At 39.8% G+C, this 22,895-nt stretch overlaps 1 protein-coding gene across 1 annotated transcript; it reads left to right on the top strand.

The window, feature by feature from the left end:
* Positions 1-6,614: 6,614 nt before the first annotated feature.
* On the top strand, positions 6,615-22,800 carry LOC132999345 (myosin heavy chain, fast skeletal muscle-like). Its single transcript, XM_061068998.1, has 39 exons — positions 6,615-6,818; positions 6,928-7,071; positions 7,231-7,387; positions 7,547-7,574; positions 7,701-7,812; positions 7,894-7,986; positions 8,224-8,287; positions 8,368-8,466; positions 8,574-8,677; positions 8,764-8,902; positions 9,212-9,330; positions 9,454-9,603; positions 9,690-9,860; positions 9,941-10,244; positions 10,360-10,433; positions 10,911-10,998; positions 11,209-11,326; positions 11,413-11,536; positions 11,637-11,773; positions 12,714-12,969; positions 13,065-13,307; positions 13,399-13,575; positions 13,655-13,800; positions 13,880-13,970; positions 14,352-14,741; positions 14,857-14,983; positions 15,492-15,610; positions 15,699-15,895; positions 15,978-16,161; positions 16,238-16,403; positions 16,879-17,003; positions 17,111-17,419; positions 17,504-17,707; positions 17,801-17,926; positions 18,376-18,546; positions 18,696-18,800; positions 19,291-19,386; positions 19,500-19,625; positions 22,783-22,800. The coding sequence occupies exons 1-39, from the start codon at positions 6,615-6,617 to the stop codon at positions 22,798-22,800; spliced, it is 5,805 nt and encodes a 1,934-aa protein (XP_060924981.1).
* Positions 22,801-22,895: the final 95 nt, after the last annotated feature.

Below are 22,895 nucleotides of genomic sequence, written 5' to 3'. Positions count from 1 at the left end.
GTACTCAAGGGAGAGGGGGACCGTCCCTAAATGTAGAGCGACTGAGTGATGGATCCCTGCTCCGCTTCCTCAATGTTTCAGAAATCTCCTCACTCTTTACGTGAAGATTTTTTTTTATGCACATGAAATATGAGGATGTTTAACGTCACATTCATAATGAAGCTTTATTGTTCATTAGATAGTGTGAGGAGATGTAAAATATAACAAGTTTACCATTCTTGCCAAGAACATCACCTCAACCTGAACAGTGCTGTTAGAGCGCCATTAGCCTTTGTTTCTATTGGCTCTTCTTACGGCATCGAATAGGAAGAAGAAATTCTAAAGTGGTTACCAACATGATAAAATGAGCCTCTGTCTTCAGCAACCGTGTGGGTTACATGATTCCTGCTTGGAAATCTTCTGTCTTATTAGGGCAAAACTCAAATATAGCACAAGGCTCGTGCCGATCCTCGGGCCAAATGCCACATGCTCAGGAGGCTTATTGTGTTTTTATGGCCTTTGATCTCCGTCTGTCACTTTCTTCATTTGTCAAGCAGCAACAACTGTGCTCAGGATAACAAACCAAGGTGAGTGACATTCCAGTCCGCTGGCTCGCCACAAACACCATGGATATACATTCACATTCACACTAGCATCCATGTTTAACTTTGTAAGTACACAAACATTTGTATTGTATTTGTGAAATGTAATTATGCCTTTCTGCATTCTGTATTATATATATATTTTTTTTTTCAGAGGTAAGATTTCGGCTTTAAGGTTTGTGTGTTGCCCACTGGTTTTAAACCCACAGTAGTAGTTGCGTGTAAGCACTGATCGTCTATCGACTGCCTCTTTAAACCTTTTCCTCGAGACTGATCATATGTTGTGTCATTCACACTAATTAGACATCTTGTTATGGTTATTATATAACTGCGAATTGAAATATTTATAACATTTCAGCGCCAATGTGTTTGGAATGATGCAAATGTCACACTGACTAACTCCTTGACCTCCAGGATGAGCTTCTCCTTTAAGTCTTTATTGAAAATGCTCTGTTCATGCGTCAGGTCGTAAATTGTCATGCTGGCCTTCAACCTTTTAATGTGTGTTCCCGTCAAACTGTCACTTGTCACTTCGAAGAGAGAAAACATTTTGCTTCTGATGAGGTTTGGTGTTCTTTGGTCGTAAGGACTGTTACTGATGTTGGTGGTGGGGGGTCACCGGCATCTTATAAACACCAGAGGGAGCCTCAAGTTGCAAAGGTGCAAACAAGCTTCTTATATTACCAGTCACTCTATCACCATCCTCCTCTGCTCTCCTAATAATACACCATCTACTCACAATGACGGGCATTAAATAGAATGTGTTTGGTTTACAGCAAGGTACGCTTGTTCCCCTTCAGGGTCACGGAGGAATTGTTGGATTTAATCCGACCATGTATTGGACGGAAGACGCAGGTCATCTTAAAATATGGTATGACACATTTACAAACGTTTTTTATTTTTAAATGTTTTATTACATATGTGACTTTGTCTGCTGTTTTTACTGCAGGTGTTGACATGTTGGTGTCTGTTTTCATTTTAGTTCACAAACCACTGTTATTGCACACTGATCTTAGAAATATTAAATCTAGGTAACTACTGTATCATATGTATCCTTTGTCAACAATAATGCAATGTGTCTTATTGACAGTAATGCTGTTCGTTACAATTTTTATCAGTATCTTAATTGGAAACAGTAGACAATGAAACCGATTGCCTTCACTCAGATATGCTGTTGCTGCATGAAAAATGTCTTGTGCTTCAGCTGCTTCTGTGAACTTGTAAAACCACCGCGCTCAGATTTCCACTCTCGCTCATAGGTCTTAGTGAAATGACCCCGTCAAAATTCCCCAACCAATAGTATGCAAGGTATGACTTTGACAAACACTGCCTCAAGTGGGCACATTCACTTGACTTATTGCAGTTACTCATGGGTGGTAACTGTTTATACAGGTTCAGCAGATTTCTCAAATGAGAAAATGCATTATGTTCACAATGAACTGGTAACTGATACAGTTAGATGCATATTGAGAAGGTGTATATATGTCAAGATGCCCCTACTTACTCCCCAGCGTGGTTCTATTGTACTTTTCCCATCATGCAACTCAAAATCATCTCCTATTAGATTATCTTCTTGCCTCCTGAATTCCAACTTCTATCAAACCTTGTGTAAAATAGGTTGAGTGTTCCTGTAAACAAACCATTTCCCTAATGACTAAGAAAAAGATAAAATAACTGGTTTAAAAACAAAACACACCCTTCCATCAATAAAAGCCGTTAACAATAACAAAAACGGACTAAAACAACAAACTAATGCTGTCGCTCATCTACACAGGAAGTGGAAGAAGAAGAGGAAAGATGACCTCAGTGAAAAGGACTATCTGCTAATCCAGACCAACTGAGGGAAACATCACAGAAATGTTAAACTGAGCTGCAGGTATGATACTGATTCTATTTGTGACTGGAAATGATTTTAAAAAATCGACACAAACAATCAAGAAAGCCTTATTTGCATAAGGTTTATTTAATTTACAAATCATTAAGCAGTTTGTGTATGATTAAGAAATGGAAAAGCACAGAATTGAAGTGAAGAACTAGAAATTGTTTGTCTGCCTGTGTTGGAACCACTTACCTGTGGGAGACAGAAATAATCAGAATTAGAAACATTTCAATCTATGAATGAAAATATCACTGAATACAAAACTTAGACACACGTGCAAATTGCAGGGAAATCATTACTGTTAAAACTTTTTACAAAAATATAAACAATAAATATAAAACATACAAATAATACAGATATTGTGGATTAAATAACCATGTAGTAACTTTATCATGGACATACTGAATATCTAATGACCCTTTAATTTAATTAGAATTAGAATTAAATATTTAATTCAATGAAAACTATTCGATAGTTCCTTATGAAAGGGCCATTTCCACAAAACAGTGCATCCACTAGAACTTGGTTGTGCAACTCAAATAACTCATTGCAACATGTGGGATCCAGTTCCATCAAAAGACTATTGATTACTAGTGATTTATTAAAAATAAATATTAGCACATATTCTGAAATGCTTCAATCTTTAACAGAAGATTGCTTCAGCGTAATTTAACTTACCAAATTAATTCAAGAGGAGTCGGTGACTGACAGCTTCACACATTCACATCTTTGTTCAGGAAAGTCAAAAAGGAGCTGGAAACAACCAGAGATAAACTGGCAATCCTCATTCTCAGTTCAGCCAAATTAATAAAAATAAACTAGTTTTGTCTAAATTAAGACATGTTCACATTTGCATACGTGTATTCAAGTGTATTAACAGAAGCAGTGAGCATCAAATATCACACTTCTGTGGGTCAAGTGGGTCGAGTGGGTCATCAGTCGGCGGTTAGATAGTTGGCTCCTCCTGTCTGCACGTCAAAGTCTCGATGACAAATTGAATTCACTCCATTTACCCTTAACAGGCCTACTGCCTTCACCTCATCTCCACACAATATAAAATGATGAAATATTATCAAACCATTTATTATATAATCGATTAAATTATTATAAAACATTTTCCCTTTGTGAAAAGATAAGATATGCAGTATGACAGGAGACATCTTGAAATGCATTACGTAATTCAAAGAGTTATCATCTGCCAGCAGCCAACCTTTGACTGCCAAGAGCTACTCGATATTTGACACTGATTGTATCAGTATCATAAACATGCTGTTAAGTGACTGTCAGTAAACCATCCTAATTACTCCTCTGCATAAAGCTATGGAGGCATTGAGCTGTGAATAGTTCTGTAACACATACAGTTAAATGTGATGAATATCATATTAACAAACTGAAGAGCACAGGACGAACGTCAGTGATATCTACTTTAAGAAACAGTCCAAGCACTGTCACTACATCATCAATAAGACATTATATTTTACACTTTAATGTAATGTTTAGGTCTCATTTTACAATATCTCAAATGCAGTAGATGATAGGATAAGAGATGGCATTACCATTACGGCCAGCCATATATAAAAATCATTAAAATCAACTGTATTTTATAGAGCAATGTCAAAAAAACAAACAGAACAGACGTATAAATGTAATAATCATAATGAGATCCAGACTGGTGTTATATTTTTTCATGATTCTTAAAAAAGTAGATCACATATAAATTGCATGTCATTAATATCTTCGCATCTTCCATTAGTTCATAAATTAAATCATACCAGTTGTCAAGTCTAAACTTTACAGGTTACATTGTTGTACACTCTGAACATATACATATATATATATTACTTTAGATTTTTAACTTACCTGAACTTGAAGCTTTCATTTTCATAATTGCAGTTATAAATGTTACTCTTTTGTTGCCGACTCAATAAAACAACAAAATAAATCACTTTAAATCTCTCTATTTTCCTTGGCTCCATTGCGGTCTTCACTTATTCCAAATCCTGTCTCACACAAGACTAAGTGGCAACCCACACACACACACACACACACACACACACACACACACACACACACACACACACACACACACAGACAATCCTCAGTGTGCTGCGTAACAACTGTACAAAGATGTCGTATTTATCACACACTTGGGAATATTTGAGGTCAGAAATGTCCTGACCTCCCTGAAGGCTTGTCGTGTTTACTCAAACCCAGCAGGTGTTCGTCTGTTTTCATTGACAAAGTGATTATGGATCAAATATCTAAGAAATAAAAAATAATAGATGAAAACAAAGACTTAACAACCAATCAATTCAGAATATGCAGCATACATTTATATCATACTTTTATAAACCCATAAACTGTTCTGAATTATACAGGCTTTGTTTCTATGTGTGGCTCATGTCAAATTAGAGCAGCTGCACTCTTTAGACGACTCAGGCATGTGGACTTCCCACATTGTTTCACTTCTAATCTGCTTTTGATTAGATATATTTCCTCTATTACAATTGAATCTTAATTACCTCAGAGCAAAGTCACAATACATTAACAGCACACTGTTACGTCTACATTACTGGCTGATATAACACAACATGGCCCATCCCACAAAACTACACTGATGACCCATCTGGTCATAAAAGAGGAATGAAATGACCATGTATTCAATTAGTTTTGATTTCATATCTTTACATGTTATCAGCAAATGGAAATAAATGCAGCTTATACGAAATGAGCATTTGTATTTTTACAAGAAAAAGCTTTTTGATTTGATTGAAATATGCAAACAATTAATCTGATCATATAGCATTGTGTCACATTGGAGCACAGAGGAGCTGCAACTAACAGTACTGATATAAACTTTGCGTAGAAAGAACCACACAGGTGAACGTACCTCATGTGTTTGGCATAGTTGTCCAAGCTCAAGCTTTTGTAGCATCAGTGGCCCCTGCAGGAACCAAACAATACACGGTGCTCGCACATTAAACTCCTCAAACTGATGAGGAACAGAACCAACTACAAACCAGTGTGGATCTCCACTTTGCACAAAACAAAACCAAATTGAACTTGATATGATTCAGATTTAGTCACAATGCTGATATTCTGTCACAGGAATTCACAGCCTCACAGTGTAGACATTTTTCTGAGGTTCTTAGTAACAGGGTGCTGACATACGGCTTACATGTAATTAACACAGGCGTTCGGTGCATTTGTAAACAATTGCAAAAGTCAGAGCATGGGTGTTTGGGAGCTGGAGGCTATATTTGTTTTAAGTCCTAATAAGACTGTAAAGAAGGGCCAGACATATTGAATGTCAACTTTTATTGTAACTGAATCACACCACAAGAGAAAACTTCCCAGACGTCATCTTTCTTTGGTGAAAGCAAAACAGCATAATGGACGATAATGGATCCTAAATTAGCTTCAACTAAACACTCGGGCCACTTTGCTCAAGAGATGTTTGGGAAAAATGTCACTGTGGTTGATGGAATAACTGACTTAAGTAAGTCTTAGCGGATGGAGATTGTGGCCCGTAAAAATACTTTCTGCTGTGCATTCATTCCTATTTTTAATATATAAATCTCCTATAGAATCTCGATATGCAGTATTTATATTATTCCTCCGAGTTGAACCGCAGCACGTGTGAAAATGCAGAGTGAAAAACCCACTGGCTGGTTTTCGGTCAGGAATTTACATTTTAATCTGGGCTTTAATTTAATCTTGGTTCTTGTGTGATGTAGGATAAGATGGCACCTGTTGTGACGACGAGTTGGGGAAGCCATCTGATCCCACTCTTCTTCGACAAGCTCATTGACCTTAACAGGAGGGGCTGCTCCTCTGTGGTGGGCAGAGATTTCAGTATAAAAGAGGCTCTCCCAGGCTCCACAGAAGCTCTGGATTTATAGGCTGTTAGACAAGGTGAGTCGTCTATCCCACTTCATCACTGCTCTCTGCTTTAAATCAAGTAGTTTGTTTTCTATTGCTAATTTGAATTTGATTTTTTTTTTAGTATACACTCAGCAACAGCAGCCCTTGACCATTTAAGGGTAAAATAAAGACATTTTTTATGATGTCATTCTAAATGATTTACCTCTAAATGCAAACCAAAAAATTCATTTTTAATATCACTTTTTTTAACTTTATGTTACAGAGGCGCCATGAGTGGGGACCAGGAATTGTCCTGTTTTGGGCCGGCATGCATTTACCTCCGCAAACCCGAAAGGGAGAGGATAGAGGCTCAGAACACTCCCTTCGATGCTAAAACTGCATTTTTCGTGACTGAGCCTGCTGAGATGTACTTGAAGGGGAAACTGATGAAGAAGGAGGGAGGCAAAGCCACAGTGGAGATTCAGGGTGGGAAGGTAGGTGGATCTCAAAATACAAGTTAAACTAATGACTCCATAGTGTCGCCCTTGATTTAATAATGATGCTGCACACTGTCAGTACCAAAGTCCCTCTGTGTCTGTGCAGACTCTCACTGTAAAGGAGGATGAAATCTTCCCCATGAACCCTCCCAAGTATGATAAGATCGAGGACATGGCCATGATGACCCACCTCAGTGAGCCTTCTGTGCTGTATAACCTCAAAGAGCGTTACGCAGCGTGGATGATCTACGTAAGAGCAGATTGAACATCAGAGAATAACTTTGTGTCCTGTGATTGTGGTGATTTTAACCAAAGACCTCATCTGTCCACTGTATATGGAGATGTTGGTTTGTTTAAGACTTTGGATGATTGCAAATTAATCATTCTTTAACTTTTCACACTGTAACAGACCTACTCCGGGCTGTTCTGCGTCACTGTGAATCCCTACAAGTGGCTCCCAGTGTATGACTCAGTGGTTGTATCAGGATACAGAGGAAAGAAGAGGATTGAGGCTCCACCCCACATCTTCTCCATCTCCGATAACGCCTATCAGTTCATGCTCCAAGGTATTTATCCCTTTCTAAGCATCTCAGTGTCCTTGACAATTATACACTATCCGATAATGTTTGGGTGTCACTGGTAAAAGTTAAGTTTGTCGTATAGTAGAACTGGTGAAAGCTGTGATCTAAAAATATAACAGTCTTTCTGTTTTATTCTCTCAACAGATCGTGAGAATCAGTCTATCCTGATTACGTAAGTCAACACTGAAGAGAGCAAACTTCAAACTAATTGTATCTGTTTTACTAATATCTGATACTTTGTTAGTATACGTCAGATATAATACATGCTGTATACATTTTTTTATTTAATATATTATAGTGGAGAATCCGGTGCAGGAAAGACCGTCAACACCAAACGTGTCATCCAGTACTTTGCGACAATCGCAGTGGCTGGAGGAAAGAAGGATGGCCACACTTCTGGAAAAATACAGGTAGGTAAAGAAGTGATATACTGAACACATGAATGATGTTAAAGTTAATACAAGAAAATACAAAAAATGCCCAATTTTTAGGGGTCCCTGGAAGATCAAATCATTGCAGCGAACCCCCTGCTGGAGGCTTATGGAAATGCCAAAACTGTGAGGAACGACAACTCATCCCGCTTTGTAAGTTTTACTTTACAGAATCCTGCTGCCTTAGAAAAGAGTCTGTTTTTAAAATGCTCTTAAATTCTTTACCTGACCTCTGATGTTGTATTTTAAGGTAGTTTTTCAGACAGTTTGAGGTTGAAAAGAATGGGAAGATAGAACATAAACATCGTGAATATAACCTGCTGGATTCAAACCCATAACATTTAGCAGTGTCACTTCTACGCCCACACTAATGACTGCCTTCTTCTGTAGGGTAAATTCATCAGAATCCATTTTAGCACAACTGGAAAGTTGGCTTCAGCTGATATCGAAACATGTAAGTTTCCAGCCGATGGTTATCCCCAAGGTTTGGTTAAAGGACAAACTTTAAACCATCTTGTTGCCTCATCTCTTCAGATCTGCTGGAGAAGTCTCGAGTGACGTTCCAGCTGTCTGCTGAGAGGAGCTACCACATCTTCTACCAGCTCATGACGGGTCACAAACCTGAGCTCATAGGTGATTAACTTAACCACATATTATATAATTTCATAGAATAAATATATGCTTTAAATGGTTCACAGTTATATATACAGGTATATTTAAATACTATGAATGTGTTTCAGAGGGTCTCCTCATTACCACCAACCCGTTTGACTACCCCATGGTCAGTCAGGGTGAAATCACTGTGAAGAGCATCGATGACGTTGAAGAATTCATCGCCACTGATGTGAGTGGACGCATTGAATCATAATCAGAATCAGAGAATCCAAAAGCTTAAAAGTTACACTCAAACCTTTTAATTTTTTTCTGCAGACTGCCATCGACATCCTGGGCTTCACTGCAGAGGAGAAGTTGGGCATATACAAGCTGACTGGAGCTGTGATGCATCACGGGAACATGAAATTCAAACAGAAGCAGCGTGAAGAGCAGGCTGAGCCAGACGGCAATGAGGGTAAATAATGGTTTAAATCTCTTAAATCATTTTTATTTCCACAAGAAACTGAAATTTTTTCCTGTGTTCCACTCAATCAGAGATCCAGTTTTACATATACAGTCATATTTGTATATCCTCTATTTTGTATATAAATTTATTGTATATTGATGCTGGATTCTCCTGGAGCAGCTGGAGGATTTGAATGTCAGCAATCTGAGCGATACCCTGCTGAGCTCTCTGCCCAGCAGTACAGTACAGGATGAAGATGTGTACATTGTCACATAACTTAGTAATATGGTTATTCTTTGTGGTTTCTTCTTTAAACAGAGGGGGATAAAATTGCTTACCTCATGGGCCTGAATTCTGCTGAAATGCTCAAGGCCTTGTGTTACCCAAGAGTCAAGGTTGGCAATGAAATGGTGGTTAAAGGTCAAACTGTGCCACAGGTAATTAAGATAAAGATATCAATTGTTGACTTTTGTATCACACATAAATGCATTATTTAATACGAAAATACCACATGCCTTGCACAACAAGAACTCCAACTCTTTCATTCTTTCATTCTTTAGGTGCATAATTCCGTCATGGCTCTCTCCAAGTCTGTCTATGAGAAAATGTTCTTGTGGATGGTCGTCAGAATCAATGAGATGCTGGACACCAAGCAGCCAAGAAACTCTTTCATCGGAGTCCTGGACATTGCAGGGTTTGAGATCTTTGATGTAAGTAAAACTCCACATTGAACTTTATAATGCAGAGTGAGCAGCTCAGTGAACGTTTGGTCCTGTTTCTTCTCCCTCGTTTCCAGTACAACAGCTTGGAGCAGCTGTGCATCAACTTCACCAATGAAAAACTGCAACAGTTTTTCAATCACCACATGTTTGTCCTGGAGCAAGAAGAGTACAAGAAAGAGGGAATTGAATGGGAGTTCATTGACTTTGGTATGGATCTGGCCGCCTGCATTGAACTTATTGAGAAGGTGAGAAACTTGCTTTATGTTCACAAATAAAGAAAACTGTCTGAAGGTTTTTGTTTCAAATATTAATTTCTTCATTACAGCCAATGGGCATCTTCTCCGTCCTTGAAGAGGAGTGCATGTTCCCCAAGGCGTCAGACATAACCTTCAAGAACAAACTGTACGACCAGCATCTTGGTAAAAGTGCCCCCTTCCAGAAACCCAAACCTGCCAAAGGCAAAGCTGAGGCCCACTTCTCTCTGATGCACTATGCTGGCACTGTTGATTACAACATCACTGGCTGGTTGGACAAGAACAAAGACCCCCTGAACGACTCAGTGGTTCAGCTCTATCAGAAGTCTTCAGTCAAACTGCTGGCTCTACTCTACGTATCACACGGAGCAGATGGTAGTACATTTTTTTTATTTTAAAGATACTACACATCACGTGTGCATTTTACTTGTCATAGATAAAGAATGACGGAAGGGCAAAATTAAAATAAAACTGGAAATGCTTTTTGCAGATGCTAAAGCTGGAAAGAAGGGTGGTGGCAAGAAGAAGGGTGGCTCCTTCCAGACAGTGTCAGCTCTCTTCAGGGTAAGTTCTCATATTTATACATGTATGTTTTATACTAAATTTTTCAATACTTGCAGAAATATTGTAGGATCACCTCACACGGTTGTTAATAATCTGATATTCTAACTCTAAGATCTACACAAGAAACATGACTTTTGTACATTGGTGACTTGTTTCCACGAAAGAGATATATAATTGTAACAGGACATTTATGGTTTTGTGTTGATTAGATTGACATAAGATTGGTGCTTTAGGTTCCATCGCTGGATGGAACAAACTGTGATAGAAGCAGGCACAATGAAACATTTCTAAAATATATAAAAATGATGAATGACCTCTAATGGAAATGACAAGCCCTACAAAAAAAACATATATTTCTGTTTTTTATATATATGTAAGTTCAGATATATGTTGTAATCGAAGCCCTTGTACATCGAAATGTGAACATAAAACTAATTTGCTCAGCACCCTTACTATGAATGTTCTGTCCGTCACCAGGAGAACTTGGGGAAGCTGATGACCAACTTAAGGAGCACTCACCCACATTTTGTGCGTTGTTTGATCCCCAATGAATCGAAAACACCAGGTAGGTCCTACGACTAACAAAAGGTTTCACGAACACCATTCAGGTCTCAGAACTGCTCAGATGAGACAGGACGTTTCCACAACTCCCGAATTTATTCACCTACTGTGCGATTAGCTCCTCTGGCTGCAGGGTGATGACAGATGACACATTAAACCAGGATTACTCACTCACCAGTGTAACTTCATGTCTGTGTCCCTGTTACTGTCTAAGGTCTTATGGAGAACTTCCTGGTCATCCACCAGCTCAGGTGCAACGGTGTGCTGGAAGGAATCAGGATCTGCAGGAAAGGTTTCCCGAGCAGAATCCAATATGGTGACTTCAAACAGAGGTAACAGATACATCATCTTTGCAGACATTGAACAGTCTTCTTCCTCAAACCAGTGCCTTTTAAATGAATAAACTGTATCTTTGTAGATACAAAGTTCTGAACGCCAGTGTCATCCCTGAGGGTCAGTTTATTGATAACAAGAAGGCTTCAGAGAAACTGTTGGGCTCCATTGATATCGACCAGTCTCAGTACAAGTTTGGACACACAAAGGTAGAATATGAAACAGACATTTTTGAAAAGGCTCTTCAGCAATCATCAATTCCTGTCAAATATATGTAAGAAGTTTAATACGGCAATTGTGGACTTTCAGGTTTTCTTCAAAGCTGGTCTTCTGGGAACTCTGGAGGAGATGAGAGATGAGAAACTGGTGGAGCTGGTCACAATGACCCAGGCTGTCTGCAGAGCTTACCTCATGAGGACAGAGTTTGTCAAGATGATGGCGAGAAGGTGGGTTCATGACTTTACTTTGGACTCACGTTTATTTTTACTGTGTCCACATTGACTTCTTGCAGCTGTTGTGACTTTCTGTCACCGTGGTGGATTTGAAGTCCAATGTAGAGATAAAATGTGTGTGACCAGGACAGTTTTATTACATCGCTCAAACAATATTGTGTTAGTTATTTTTTATAAGTAATCCTACATGAAGTTACAGATTTAAAATACTGATTACATGAAGAGACATGTATTTTGAAAGGATGCACTTTTGTAAAAATCTCGCATGTTTTGTCGCATGTGGACGAGAGGTCAGATTGCTGAAGTTTGTTTGGAAAACCTTGAGACTATGAAGGGGGACGAAGATACTGAGTGTGGTTATATTGTGAAGTTGATGTTAGGTGTTCCTGTGAAAGGAAATTGTGAATGCTGTTGCTTCTGGAGAGGCTTGCTGTTATAGAGTCTGGTATTTGGGGATATGTGGAGTTGCTTGAAAGCTGGTCGCTCCTGGCAAATATTTTATACATTGCTTTACAAGACTCTGTGCTGTAGCAGTGGAGGAAAAGTCTGACATCTTAATGAGATCCAGGGAGACTGAGGAGTCGGATCCTGTATAACCGTAGAACAACGAAGAAAATTAATAATTTAGACACATTATCTGATTAAAATCATTTAGTTTGAAAATTTCTTAACTTGAAATTGAAATACTCACGCTGAGAAATAAAATGGGTATTAGAAGTACGTTTTATATTTCGATATACAACATTCAAGACCATTAAGCAATTTTAATTAAATAAAAAATTGACGTATTACAACTCTCATTTTATGGTTATTATTTTAAATAAAAGTTATTTAATGTATTTTTATGGAATGTACACGTTTTTTACAGTGATTGCAAAAACAATGTATAACATACTTTTCCTTTTTTTCTGTTTTCTATTGTTTTTATTCCCAGGGAGGCCATTTACTCTGTTCAGTACAACATCCGCTCATTCATGAACGTCAAAACCTGGCCATGGATGAAGCTGTACTTCAGAATCAAGCCTCTGCTGAAGAGTGCAGAGAGTGAGAAAGAGATGGCCCAAATGAAAGAGGACTTTGAAAAGACCAAAGAGGAGCTAGCGAAGGCTCTGGCCAAGAAGAAGGAGCTGGAGGAGAAGATGGTTTCACTGCTGCAGGAGAAGAATGACCTGCAGCTACAAATTCAGTCTGTACGTTAAATGGACAAAAGAAACATTCTGCTTCTAAGATGTTTGTTTTTTTAATTAACTTTATATTATTTTGATGTATGTCAATGAAAATATAGGAAGGTGACACCCTCACAGATGCTGAGGAAAGGTGCGAGGGGCTCATTAAAGCAAAGATCCAGCTTGAGGCCAAAGTCAAAGAGACCTCTGAGAGACTGGAGGATGAGGAGGAAATGAATGGTGAGTTGACTGCAAAGAAGAGGAAGCTGGAGGACGAATGCTCCGAGCTGAAGAAAGACATTGACGACCTGGAGCTCACGCTGGCCAAGGTGGAAAAGGAGAAACATGCCACTGAGAACAAGGTGATGGTCATAACTTCAGTTTATTAAACAATGTACATTTTAGATGCTGTGTACTTTGATCAAATTTTAACAACTTATTAAAACCCTTTAGGTTAAAAACCTGGTGGAGGAAATGACTTCTCAAGATGAGACCATTGTAAAGTTGTCAAAAGAGAAGAAAGCCCTCCAAGAGGCTCATCAGCAGACCCTGGATGATCTGCAGGCAGAGGAAGACAAAGTCAACACTCTGACGAAGGCTAAAGTGAAGCTGGAGCAGCAAGTGGACGATGTGAGTAATAATATCAAACTGAGATTTCAGTCTTCGTGAAAAAGAAATAAGAATGAACACCCCTTCTCGGTTAAAACAGCTCGAAGGTTCTCTGGAGCAAGAAAAGAAGCTTCGTATGGACCTTGAACGAGCCAAAAGAAAGCTTGAGGGAGATCTCAAGCTGGCCCAGGAAACCGTCATGGATCTGGAGAACGACAAACAGCAGTCTGACGAGAAAATAAAGAAGTATGTAAAAATGAGAGCTCAATTTACACAATCACTACAATGACTTCATGAAATCATTTATTTATTTTTACTATTAAAGGAGAGACTTTGAGATGAGCCAGGTCCTCGGCAAGATAGAAGATGAGCAAGCACTCAGTATTCAGCTTCACAAGAAAATCAAGGAGCTGCAGGTATCTATGATGTATATATTTATAAATATGTATTATAATATTATAAATGAGGAATTAACTTTTCTTTTAAAAGGATGACTGATGGATGAATAGGATGACAAATTGTAACATTCCCTGAACTATTTGGTTTAGGTCTGGTGAAAATTGTGGATTGTATTTTTTCCTAATAATATCACCCTAACCTTCAGTTGGAGGTTTGACCCTCATGTGGTTTTCTGCCACAGCGGAAAATCTGTTTCATAACTCTGTATCATCAGAAATGTGCAGTGAACCCAAAAACCATGTCAAATGTGCTAGTATACTCAACATAATTGAGATTTAAAGTCATAGGTCCTGGAGTGCAGCACATATAACCATGACTTTATGTTATTTTTGCATCAGGCTCGTATTGAGGAGCTGGAGGAGGAGATCGAGGCTGAGAGAGCTGCTCGGGCCAAGGTGGAGAAGCAGAGGTCTGATCTCTCCAGGGAACTTGAAGAGATCAGCGAGAGGCTAGAAGAAGCCGGAGGAGCAACGTCCGTTCAGATCGAGATGAACAAGAAGCGCGAGGCCGAGTTTCTGAAGCTGCGTCGTGATCTCGAAGAGTCCACGCTGCACCACGAGGCCACGGCTGCTGCTCTGCGCAAGAAGCAGGCCGACAGCACGGCGGAGCTGGGAGAGCAGATCGATAACCTCCAGAGAGTCAAACAGAAGCTGGAGAAAGAGAAAAGCGAATTCAAGATGGAGATCGACGACCTCAGCAGCAACATGGAATCGATTGCCAAATCAAAAGTAAAATTTACAAATTTTTATGTTTTGATTCGATAAAAACAACCCTGTTTTATCACCAGTAGAATCAGTGTGACTCTGGTTGGCTTCACCATGTATTGTTGATTTGTGTCTGCAGGGCAACTTGGAGAAAATGTGCCGTTCTCTTGAGGATCAATTTAGTGAATTAAAGACCAGGGATGAAGAACACATGCGTCAGTTAAATGATCTGAATGTTCAGAAATCACGGCTGTTGACTGAAAACGGTGAGTGCAACATATGTGGCGACGCCGGCGAGCTAGTCCTGGCAGGCAAATCGAGCTGCGCTGTGCCAATCATGTGACATACATCATGTGACATACCTCACTCTCCATAACCATCTATAGTCACACCCACCTTATCAGGTGGTCTATTTAACCAGAGAGACATTTCCCATCAACCCCTCTTGCTCGCACTACTGCTGCAGTTTTGCCACCTGTTGCTTCAGTCCCTCCACCACCCCAGCATCCACCTGTAGGCTCCAATGGGGGGGGTTACAAGTATTTGCTCATCACTCCCATCATTCCTGTGTAATCATACGGGGGAGTGATTAAGTTGGAGCCTAGACACCAAACACTAAATCTGTTGTAATGCTGCAATAAATGTTCGAACGTTAGTGGTCTGACTGAACTGGGATTAAAGTTAAATAACAAACAATTCAGAAAACACTTAAGCATTGTTTAACACATATCTCTAACAACGCTGAACAAATGAACTCTGCTTGACTAAAATCAGGTGAAGCTGGTCGTCAGTTGGAGGAAAAGGAATCTCTCGTTTCTCAGCTTACAAGAGGCAAACAGGCTTATATTCATCAGATTGAGGAGCTCAAAAGGCACCTTGAGGAAGAAGTTAAGGTAGCTACTGCAGACTACCACACAGATTTATTTTTTATTAAGGAGAGATGTATAGATCAATGCTGTAAATTTGTTTTGTCATTATTAGGCCAAGAACGCCCTGGCTCATGCTGTGCAGTCATCCCGTCATGACTGCGACCTGCTCAGAGAGCAGTATGAGGAGGAGCAGGAGGCCAAGGCGGAGCTGCAGCGAGGGATGTCCAAGGCAAACAGCGAGGTGGCTCAGTGGAGAAGCAAATACGAGACTGATGCCATTCAGCGCACTGAGGAGCTGGAGGAGGCCAAGTAATAGACAGTCCTGAAGTCACACTTGTTTCCACATGTATCCACACGTTTTCATAAACCCATTTACGATCTATTCTAACAGGAAAAAGCTCGCTCAGCGTCTTCAGGATGCAGAGGAATGCATCGAGGCTGTGAATGCTAAATGTGCCTCTCTGGAAAAGACAAAACAGAGACTGCAGGCGGAAGTGGAGGACCTGATGATCGATGTGGAGAGAGCCAACGCTCTGGCTTCTAGCCTCGACAAGAAGCAGAGGAACTTTGACAAGGTTAGACTGTTTTCAGTGTGTAAACATCTTTAATTTATGCAGTGAAAAAACACTCACCTGTTTGTTCTGCTGTCAGGTTCTTGCAGAGTGGAAGCAGAAGTATGAGGAGAGCCAGGCCGAGCTGGAGGGATCTCTGAAGGAGGCCCGAGCTTTGAGCACCGAGATATTCAAGATGAAAAACTCCTATGAAGAAGCTCTGGATCACCTGGAGACTCTGAAGAGGGAGAACAAGAACCTGCAACGTAAGATGATGATTTTTGTCTGCTTGTAATTGGCCGGCTTTGGCTTAGAAGGTAGAGCGCCCCGTCCACATACCAGAAGGTCTGTGGTTAGATTCCTCTGCGCCTTCATTCTCTGTCCTTCATACTTTAGGCGTGCCCAGAGTGTGAGTAATGTGTGATCTGGACTGTGAAGCGCTTTGAGTTGGCATCAAAACTAGATTAATGCTATATCAATAAAGACCATTTACCATTGATGACATAGTTTGAAAATGTGAAAAATTATTAATAATAATTATAACATGAAACTTGAAACATCTTAAGTAGTAAGGGAACAAATTGTAATAAGTGGGAATGTAAGGGAAGGTAAATCATTTTGTTAACTTGAGGTTTACAATTGAAAAAAATACTCAAATTACAACATTAAACTTTATGGACAAATTAATGGTCATATTTTATATAGATTTTTCTGATTTTTTATTTATATTCTTTTCAACAGAGGAAATCACTGATTTGTCTGAATGTCTCGGTGAATCGGGAAAAACTATTCATGAACTGGAAAAGGGTAAAAAGTCAGCAGAGATTGAAAAAGCAGAAATCCAAACTGCTCTGGAGGAGGCGGAGGTAAATAACATGACATAAAAAACAATGAGAAGAAAACTAAGTAACTCAGAATCTGCAGCCAAAACGTAATACCTAAATTCTGTGAACTCTCACATTTTACTCTACAGGCTACGCTAGAGCACGAAGAATCCAAGATCATGCGTGTCCAGCTGGAGCTCACACAGGTGAAAAATGAAATTGACAGGAAACTTGCTGAGAAGGACGAGGAGATCGAGCAGATCAAGAGGAACAGCCAGAGAGTGATGGAGTCCATGCAGAGCACGCTGGATGCTGAGATCAGGAGCAGGAACGATGCCATGAGGGTCAAGAAGAAGATGGAGGGAGACCTGAATGAGATGGAGGTTCAGCTGAGCCATGCCAACCGCCAGGCAGCTGAAGCCCAGAAACAGCTGAGAAACGTGCAGGGGCAGCTTAAGGTAGGGTGGAGGGTCAAAGAAAACTGTAAGTGAAGCTCACTTGATTTCAACTGCATTGTAAATGTGTTTTTATGATGTATTTAGGATGCACTACTGCACCTTGATGAAGCGATCAGAGGCCATGATGAAATGAAGGAGCAGGTGGCCATGGTGGAGCGCAGGAACAACCTGATGCTGGCTGAGATCGAGGAGCTCAGAGTAGCACTGGAACAGACGGACAGGAGCCGCAAAGTGGCTGAACAGGAGCTGGTTGATGCCAGCGAGCGCGTGGGACTGCTGCACGCTCAGGTAATAATTATGTTTTACAGGTACAGTTCAAATGTTTTGGTTTGTCAATATTAGGAAAACTGAACTCTACCCACTGTGGATGTTTCCTTTTAGAACACGAATCTCATTAACACTAAAAGGAAGCTGGAGGCCGACCTGGTCCAGGTCCAGGGTGAAGTGGAGGATTCTCTTCAGGAAGCAAGAAATGCTGAAGAAAAGGCCAAGAAGGCCATCACTGATGTGAGCTCTGTTCTAATATTCAGTTTTTGATTCATTTAAAACCCAGGTGCTTATACATTTATACATGTTATGTGCTTCAGACTTTCCCGTGGTTAATGTGGAGCAGTGGGTTCTGAATTAAAAACACTTAAATGAAACAATGATTTGTGAATTAAGTAGAATGTATCAGGTTTGTCATGGAAAACCGTCCCATTGATAATATTTTAGGAGATGTTTCAACAGTGCTGAAAATTATACATACATACTACCTGTTGTCAGCAAGGATTGGTTCCAAAACCATAGAAGCAGTGAGATTGTAGTTATTGTTGTTATGCTGCTACAACTTTTTCTTTCTGTACAACCAGGCATTTTTAGGAAGATGGCTTTTACAGTTTACAGGCTGATATCACTGTATTCGTTGTATTAGGCCTCATTGTTCCTGTTGTTCTTATTGGCCGTTACTCAATCAGGCGGCTATGATGGCTGAAGAGTTGAAGAAGGAGCAGGACACCAGCTCTCATTTGGAGAGGATGAAGAAGAACCTGGAGGTGACAGTGAAGGACCTGCAGCACCGTCTTGACGAGGCCGAGAATCTGGCCATGAAGGGCGGCAAGAAGCAGCTCCAGAAATTAGAGGCCAGGGTAAGTGCCACATAAAAAATGCTTGTTTGTTTTTTTTGTTGTTTTTGCTCTGAATCACTGAGTTTTGTTGTTTTGATCTTCTTTTTTCTCTAAGAAGCTCACTTTAGTGACATTTCTGTTCGAATGCTGATGAAATCTTGTTTTTCAAGGTGCGAGAGCTGGAGTCTGAAGTGGAGGCGGAGCAGAGGCGTGGAGCTGAAGCAGTGAAAGGCGTCCGCAAATATGAGCGCAGGGTGAAGGAGCTGTCTTACCAGGTAAAGGCAAAACATACATCTTTTATAGTGTACATGAACATTTAATTAAACTCAGAGGTTATACATTATTTTCATGTTAAAAATAATGCTCTGAAGTGGAGAAAGTGGATGTTAATTGTTTTTGTTATACCCCTAGAGGGCATAAATCACCATCATCTTTTTGACGCTCCTGCATTGATATAGAATACACCACAGCTAAAAATAAACACCATCTTCAAGCAGTAGAGTGCTGCCATTTGTAAGCTACACATAGGACATTCATAGACACATATTCACTGTGACAGAATTGTAAGGAGGAGGAACTATTGACTGTGCACTCACAGAGCAGCACTGAAGGAAGAAAGTAAAAATATTCAGTTATATCATTGTTTGGCGCATGTGTGGTTGGGCTTCTGTCTCTGTTTCTGAAATGACTCCACTGTGGAAGAAGCATAGGAATACACTGTGTGCTCTGTGAGTGGTTGACGTGTACACTGTGTACTGCCAACAGACTGAGGAGGACAAGAAGAACATTGCCCGCCTTCAGGATCTGGTGGACAAGCTGCAGCTCAAAGTGAAATCCTACAAGAGGCAGTCTGAGGAATCTGTGAGTGTGAAATGTTTCACACAAACAAGCACCGCCGTCAACAGGATGCAGCAGTTTTGTTGTCTTTTTTTTGTCTTCAAGATGTGACTAAACCTGATCTTTGTGGTCTGTAGGAGGAGCAGGCCAACACCCACCTTTCCAGGTACAGGAAGGTTCAGCACGAGATGGAGGAGGCTCAGGAGCGAGCCGACATCGCCGAGTCTCAGGTCAACAAGCTGAGAACCAAGAGTCGGGAACTCGTCAGGGTAAAGTGGTTTTTAATTCCATTCAATCAGGTGTGATTACACTTATACTTAAATGCTAACTTCTCATTGTCTCTTTGTATTGATTTTATAGGGAAAGGAGGGTGAAGAATGAGCATCAGTCCTGATGAGACTCAGCACGAGGAATCATACAATATGATTTTTGTTGAGTGTGACAAGAAATAAACCAGCAAGCAATTCAATTTTTTATGTCTACTCAATTTTATTCAAAAATACTCACAACTTTTTTTGCTGTCGTAAGTGACATGGGTGTGCGGGAAGACATAATCAAGTTTATGACTCATAACTTTTAGTAAGGTCTCAATCCAGCACTGGTAAAGCAGTTTTACTTCATTCTTGCAATTTAGGTGGTTTCTTAACAATGGTGAATAGAAATGAAATAAAATCTGAATAATTTAAAACAATATAATCCAATGAAAAAATTCAAGATTAACACAACAAACAAACAAACAGAGAAACAAACAAACGGACAGGGGTGAAAACCTGATTAGGTGAAGATAACAATTTCTATATATGAATTGTACAACAGTGGCGTTCCGTTAATCAAAGCCAAAATTCTAAATCATTAATTTGAATACACCATATAACTCATCAGAAATCTTTTGTCATTAGAACATAAATCTAAAATCTATTAGCAGCAGTGGAGGTCAGATGCGATCTTGAGTGGATTGTGTGTCCTCGTGTGGGCTCTGCAGCTCTGTCACTCAAAGTCACGTCCTGGTCAACTGTTGCTTGTTATCATGTAAAAGTCCTGCAGGTTACAACAAGTGTAAAATCTTTGCGTGTGGTGATAATGTTACCGACAGTCGTGTGACTTGACACTTTTTCTTTCTGCTTCTCTCACACACACACACACACACACACACACACACACACACACACACTCCTCACACCGTGTCAAGTTGGGATGAAAATAGATCAACCACGGCACACACTTGTAATGCTGCGCGTGCTTCAGCACAAGCATTGTTATCACAAAGGTCACTTCACTGTTAGTCAACATTCTTTAGGAATTAGTTTGTTGGATCTTTTCAGAATATGTAATAAATGCATTTTCAATGAACAGCCAGTATTCAAAGTATGTTTCACTGAAACTCCGAATTAAAATGTTACTTCCTGTAAATCACAGGCAAAATACTTCAGAGGCGGGATGAAGCCATAGTACAGTGTAGTACTTGTACAGTATACTATATTTTGTTCCTTTAATACAATGTATTTTAATAGAGTAGGCAGAGTTTTAGTTGTCGGGTTCCAGGGGCATAGCTTTGTGTTGAACTTTGGGGGAATAATGTCAAGTGGCATACTTTGGATAATTGTTGATTAATTCTCATGATAATCAGTATTAATATGTCATATCTGACCAATTGTACCAACTAGTAAGTAGACAAAGTAGCTGTAATCAAATTGGGGTGAAGAAGTAACCATTATCATCTTTTTTAACGGCCGATATTTTTCATTTAGTGTGACGTCAGATTGGTTACCACCCCCTGATCCCCGTCATAATCTACACCATAGGACAAGTCTTTTACTTCTCCAAAGCCTTCTCTTACTTAAAAAACCTCTGTCTTTATTATCTTAAATGGTATCATTGCATTATAGTCAGTTCTGCAAGTCAATGAACATGCAGCCTACTCTATAGCATCAGAGTTTCAGAAGACATTTGCAGGACTGTGATGCAGTATCTAGATGCGTTAGGTATTAAAATAGCTTCATTAGCTCACAATATTTCCAGTCTGGTTATTGAAGTTAAACAATTGTCTTCAAGCTGTATATCTATCAAACCATCCATAACTATACCTCTAACCTCCTGGGAGCGGGTCCCAGCTGACAAAATGTACTATATCACAGTATAGAGTTTATTGATGCTGTAATATACAAGATAACTGTGACACAACTTAATCCCTGTTTCCAATCCCCACTGAAAAGTTTAGTTAACATCTTAATGACTTTTTACTGCTTTAAATACTGTATCATACATCCTGATTCCAATTCTATATTTTTATTCTCCCTTATATTATGACTTTAATTTGACATGGCATATATTCACAGCAGTATCAAACCAATCTGAAAACGATGGTATGAAATTGATAAATGTATCAGTAGATCTGTTTATGAATTAGTTTGTTTTATATTTGAATACTGAACTCACATCTGAGACCTGCAAGGAACTTTGCCCTTTTGTCAAACAGGAGGCTTGAGACCACAAAGGGAGCCAGTGTTTTATATCAAAGGTTGTTCCACAATAAGACTTGAAGCAGTGACAAATGGCTGAGCTCTAAGTTCATTGCTGAGGAGACGGCTATATTTGTATTTCTTCCAAATAAGCACAGCTGGGATCATCAGAGATCAAGTAACAAATATTTTATTGAATATATAGGCCTGTTTTGTTCCGTGCAAAGTCCCGGGTACTTAGCTCCCGATGCCCTCTCCTCGTCTTTGACAGTTCAGTGTCATCTTTCAACAAGGAAAGAATGCAAACTACCACACAACACATAACATGATCCCCTCTTGCGGCAGATGGGGAGCAGACACTTGACTTAAAGGAAAGGTCAAGCTTCAGTCCTGGCCTTGTCTTTAGTTCATCTGTCAGGACGTACAGTTCAACAAGACCATTTAAAGAAAGGGTTTAAAAATACATGCGCACCCCCGAGACAACACAAGTGTCCCTCCTCGAAAGACCTGGAGACACAAATCTAATCACCTGTTGGCTGCAGATTCCACATCGGACAATAGAGCTGTAACTGACAGTTTTAGAATTTACTGCCCCCCCACCAGCCCTCCACAAAATAAATCAAGACACTTTGTTCGGGCCTTTGTATACAGGCAGAGTCTGTAGAGCCACTAAAATAAAGGTGCAACTGGGGTCAAAGACATCTGACAGGCGACTTGTCAACGGCGGCGGTTCAACTCGACCTCGTCTGTGAAGCTGACTGGGATTCAGCCATTGACTTTGAGCAGCAGAGAGGGGAGATGACTAATGACAGCACCCCGACTGCCTGACTGTTAGAGAAGTGGAGAGACAACCTGACGCCGGAAAATATTGAGAGTGAAAGTGTTTACTTGAATTATTCTAGGAATCTTTTTTAAAACTGTTAAAATGTATGGGGATGGTGATTGGGAAGGTTAAAGTAAGACAAAACTGTCAAAGTAATCCAACTTAAATCAAAACATTACAACATCTACATCAGTTTTCAAATGCTGATATGATGAGATGTTGGGTAAAACCCGTTGAGAAATCCATTCTGC

Source organism: Limanda limanda, chromosome 4 (genome assembly GCF_963576545.1).
Source record: "Limanda limanda chromosome 4, fLimLim1.1, whole genome shotgun sequence".
NCBI classification, from domain to species: Eukaryota; Metazoa; Chordata; class Actinopteri; order Pleuronectiformes; family Pleuronectidae; genus Limanda; species Limanda limanda.
Note: the sequence above shows the minus strand (reverse complement) of the source record. Positions and strands in the feature narration are given on the sequence as shown.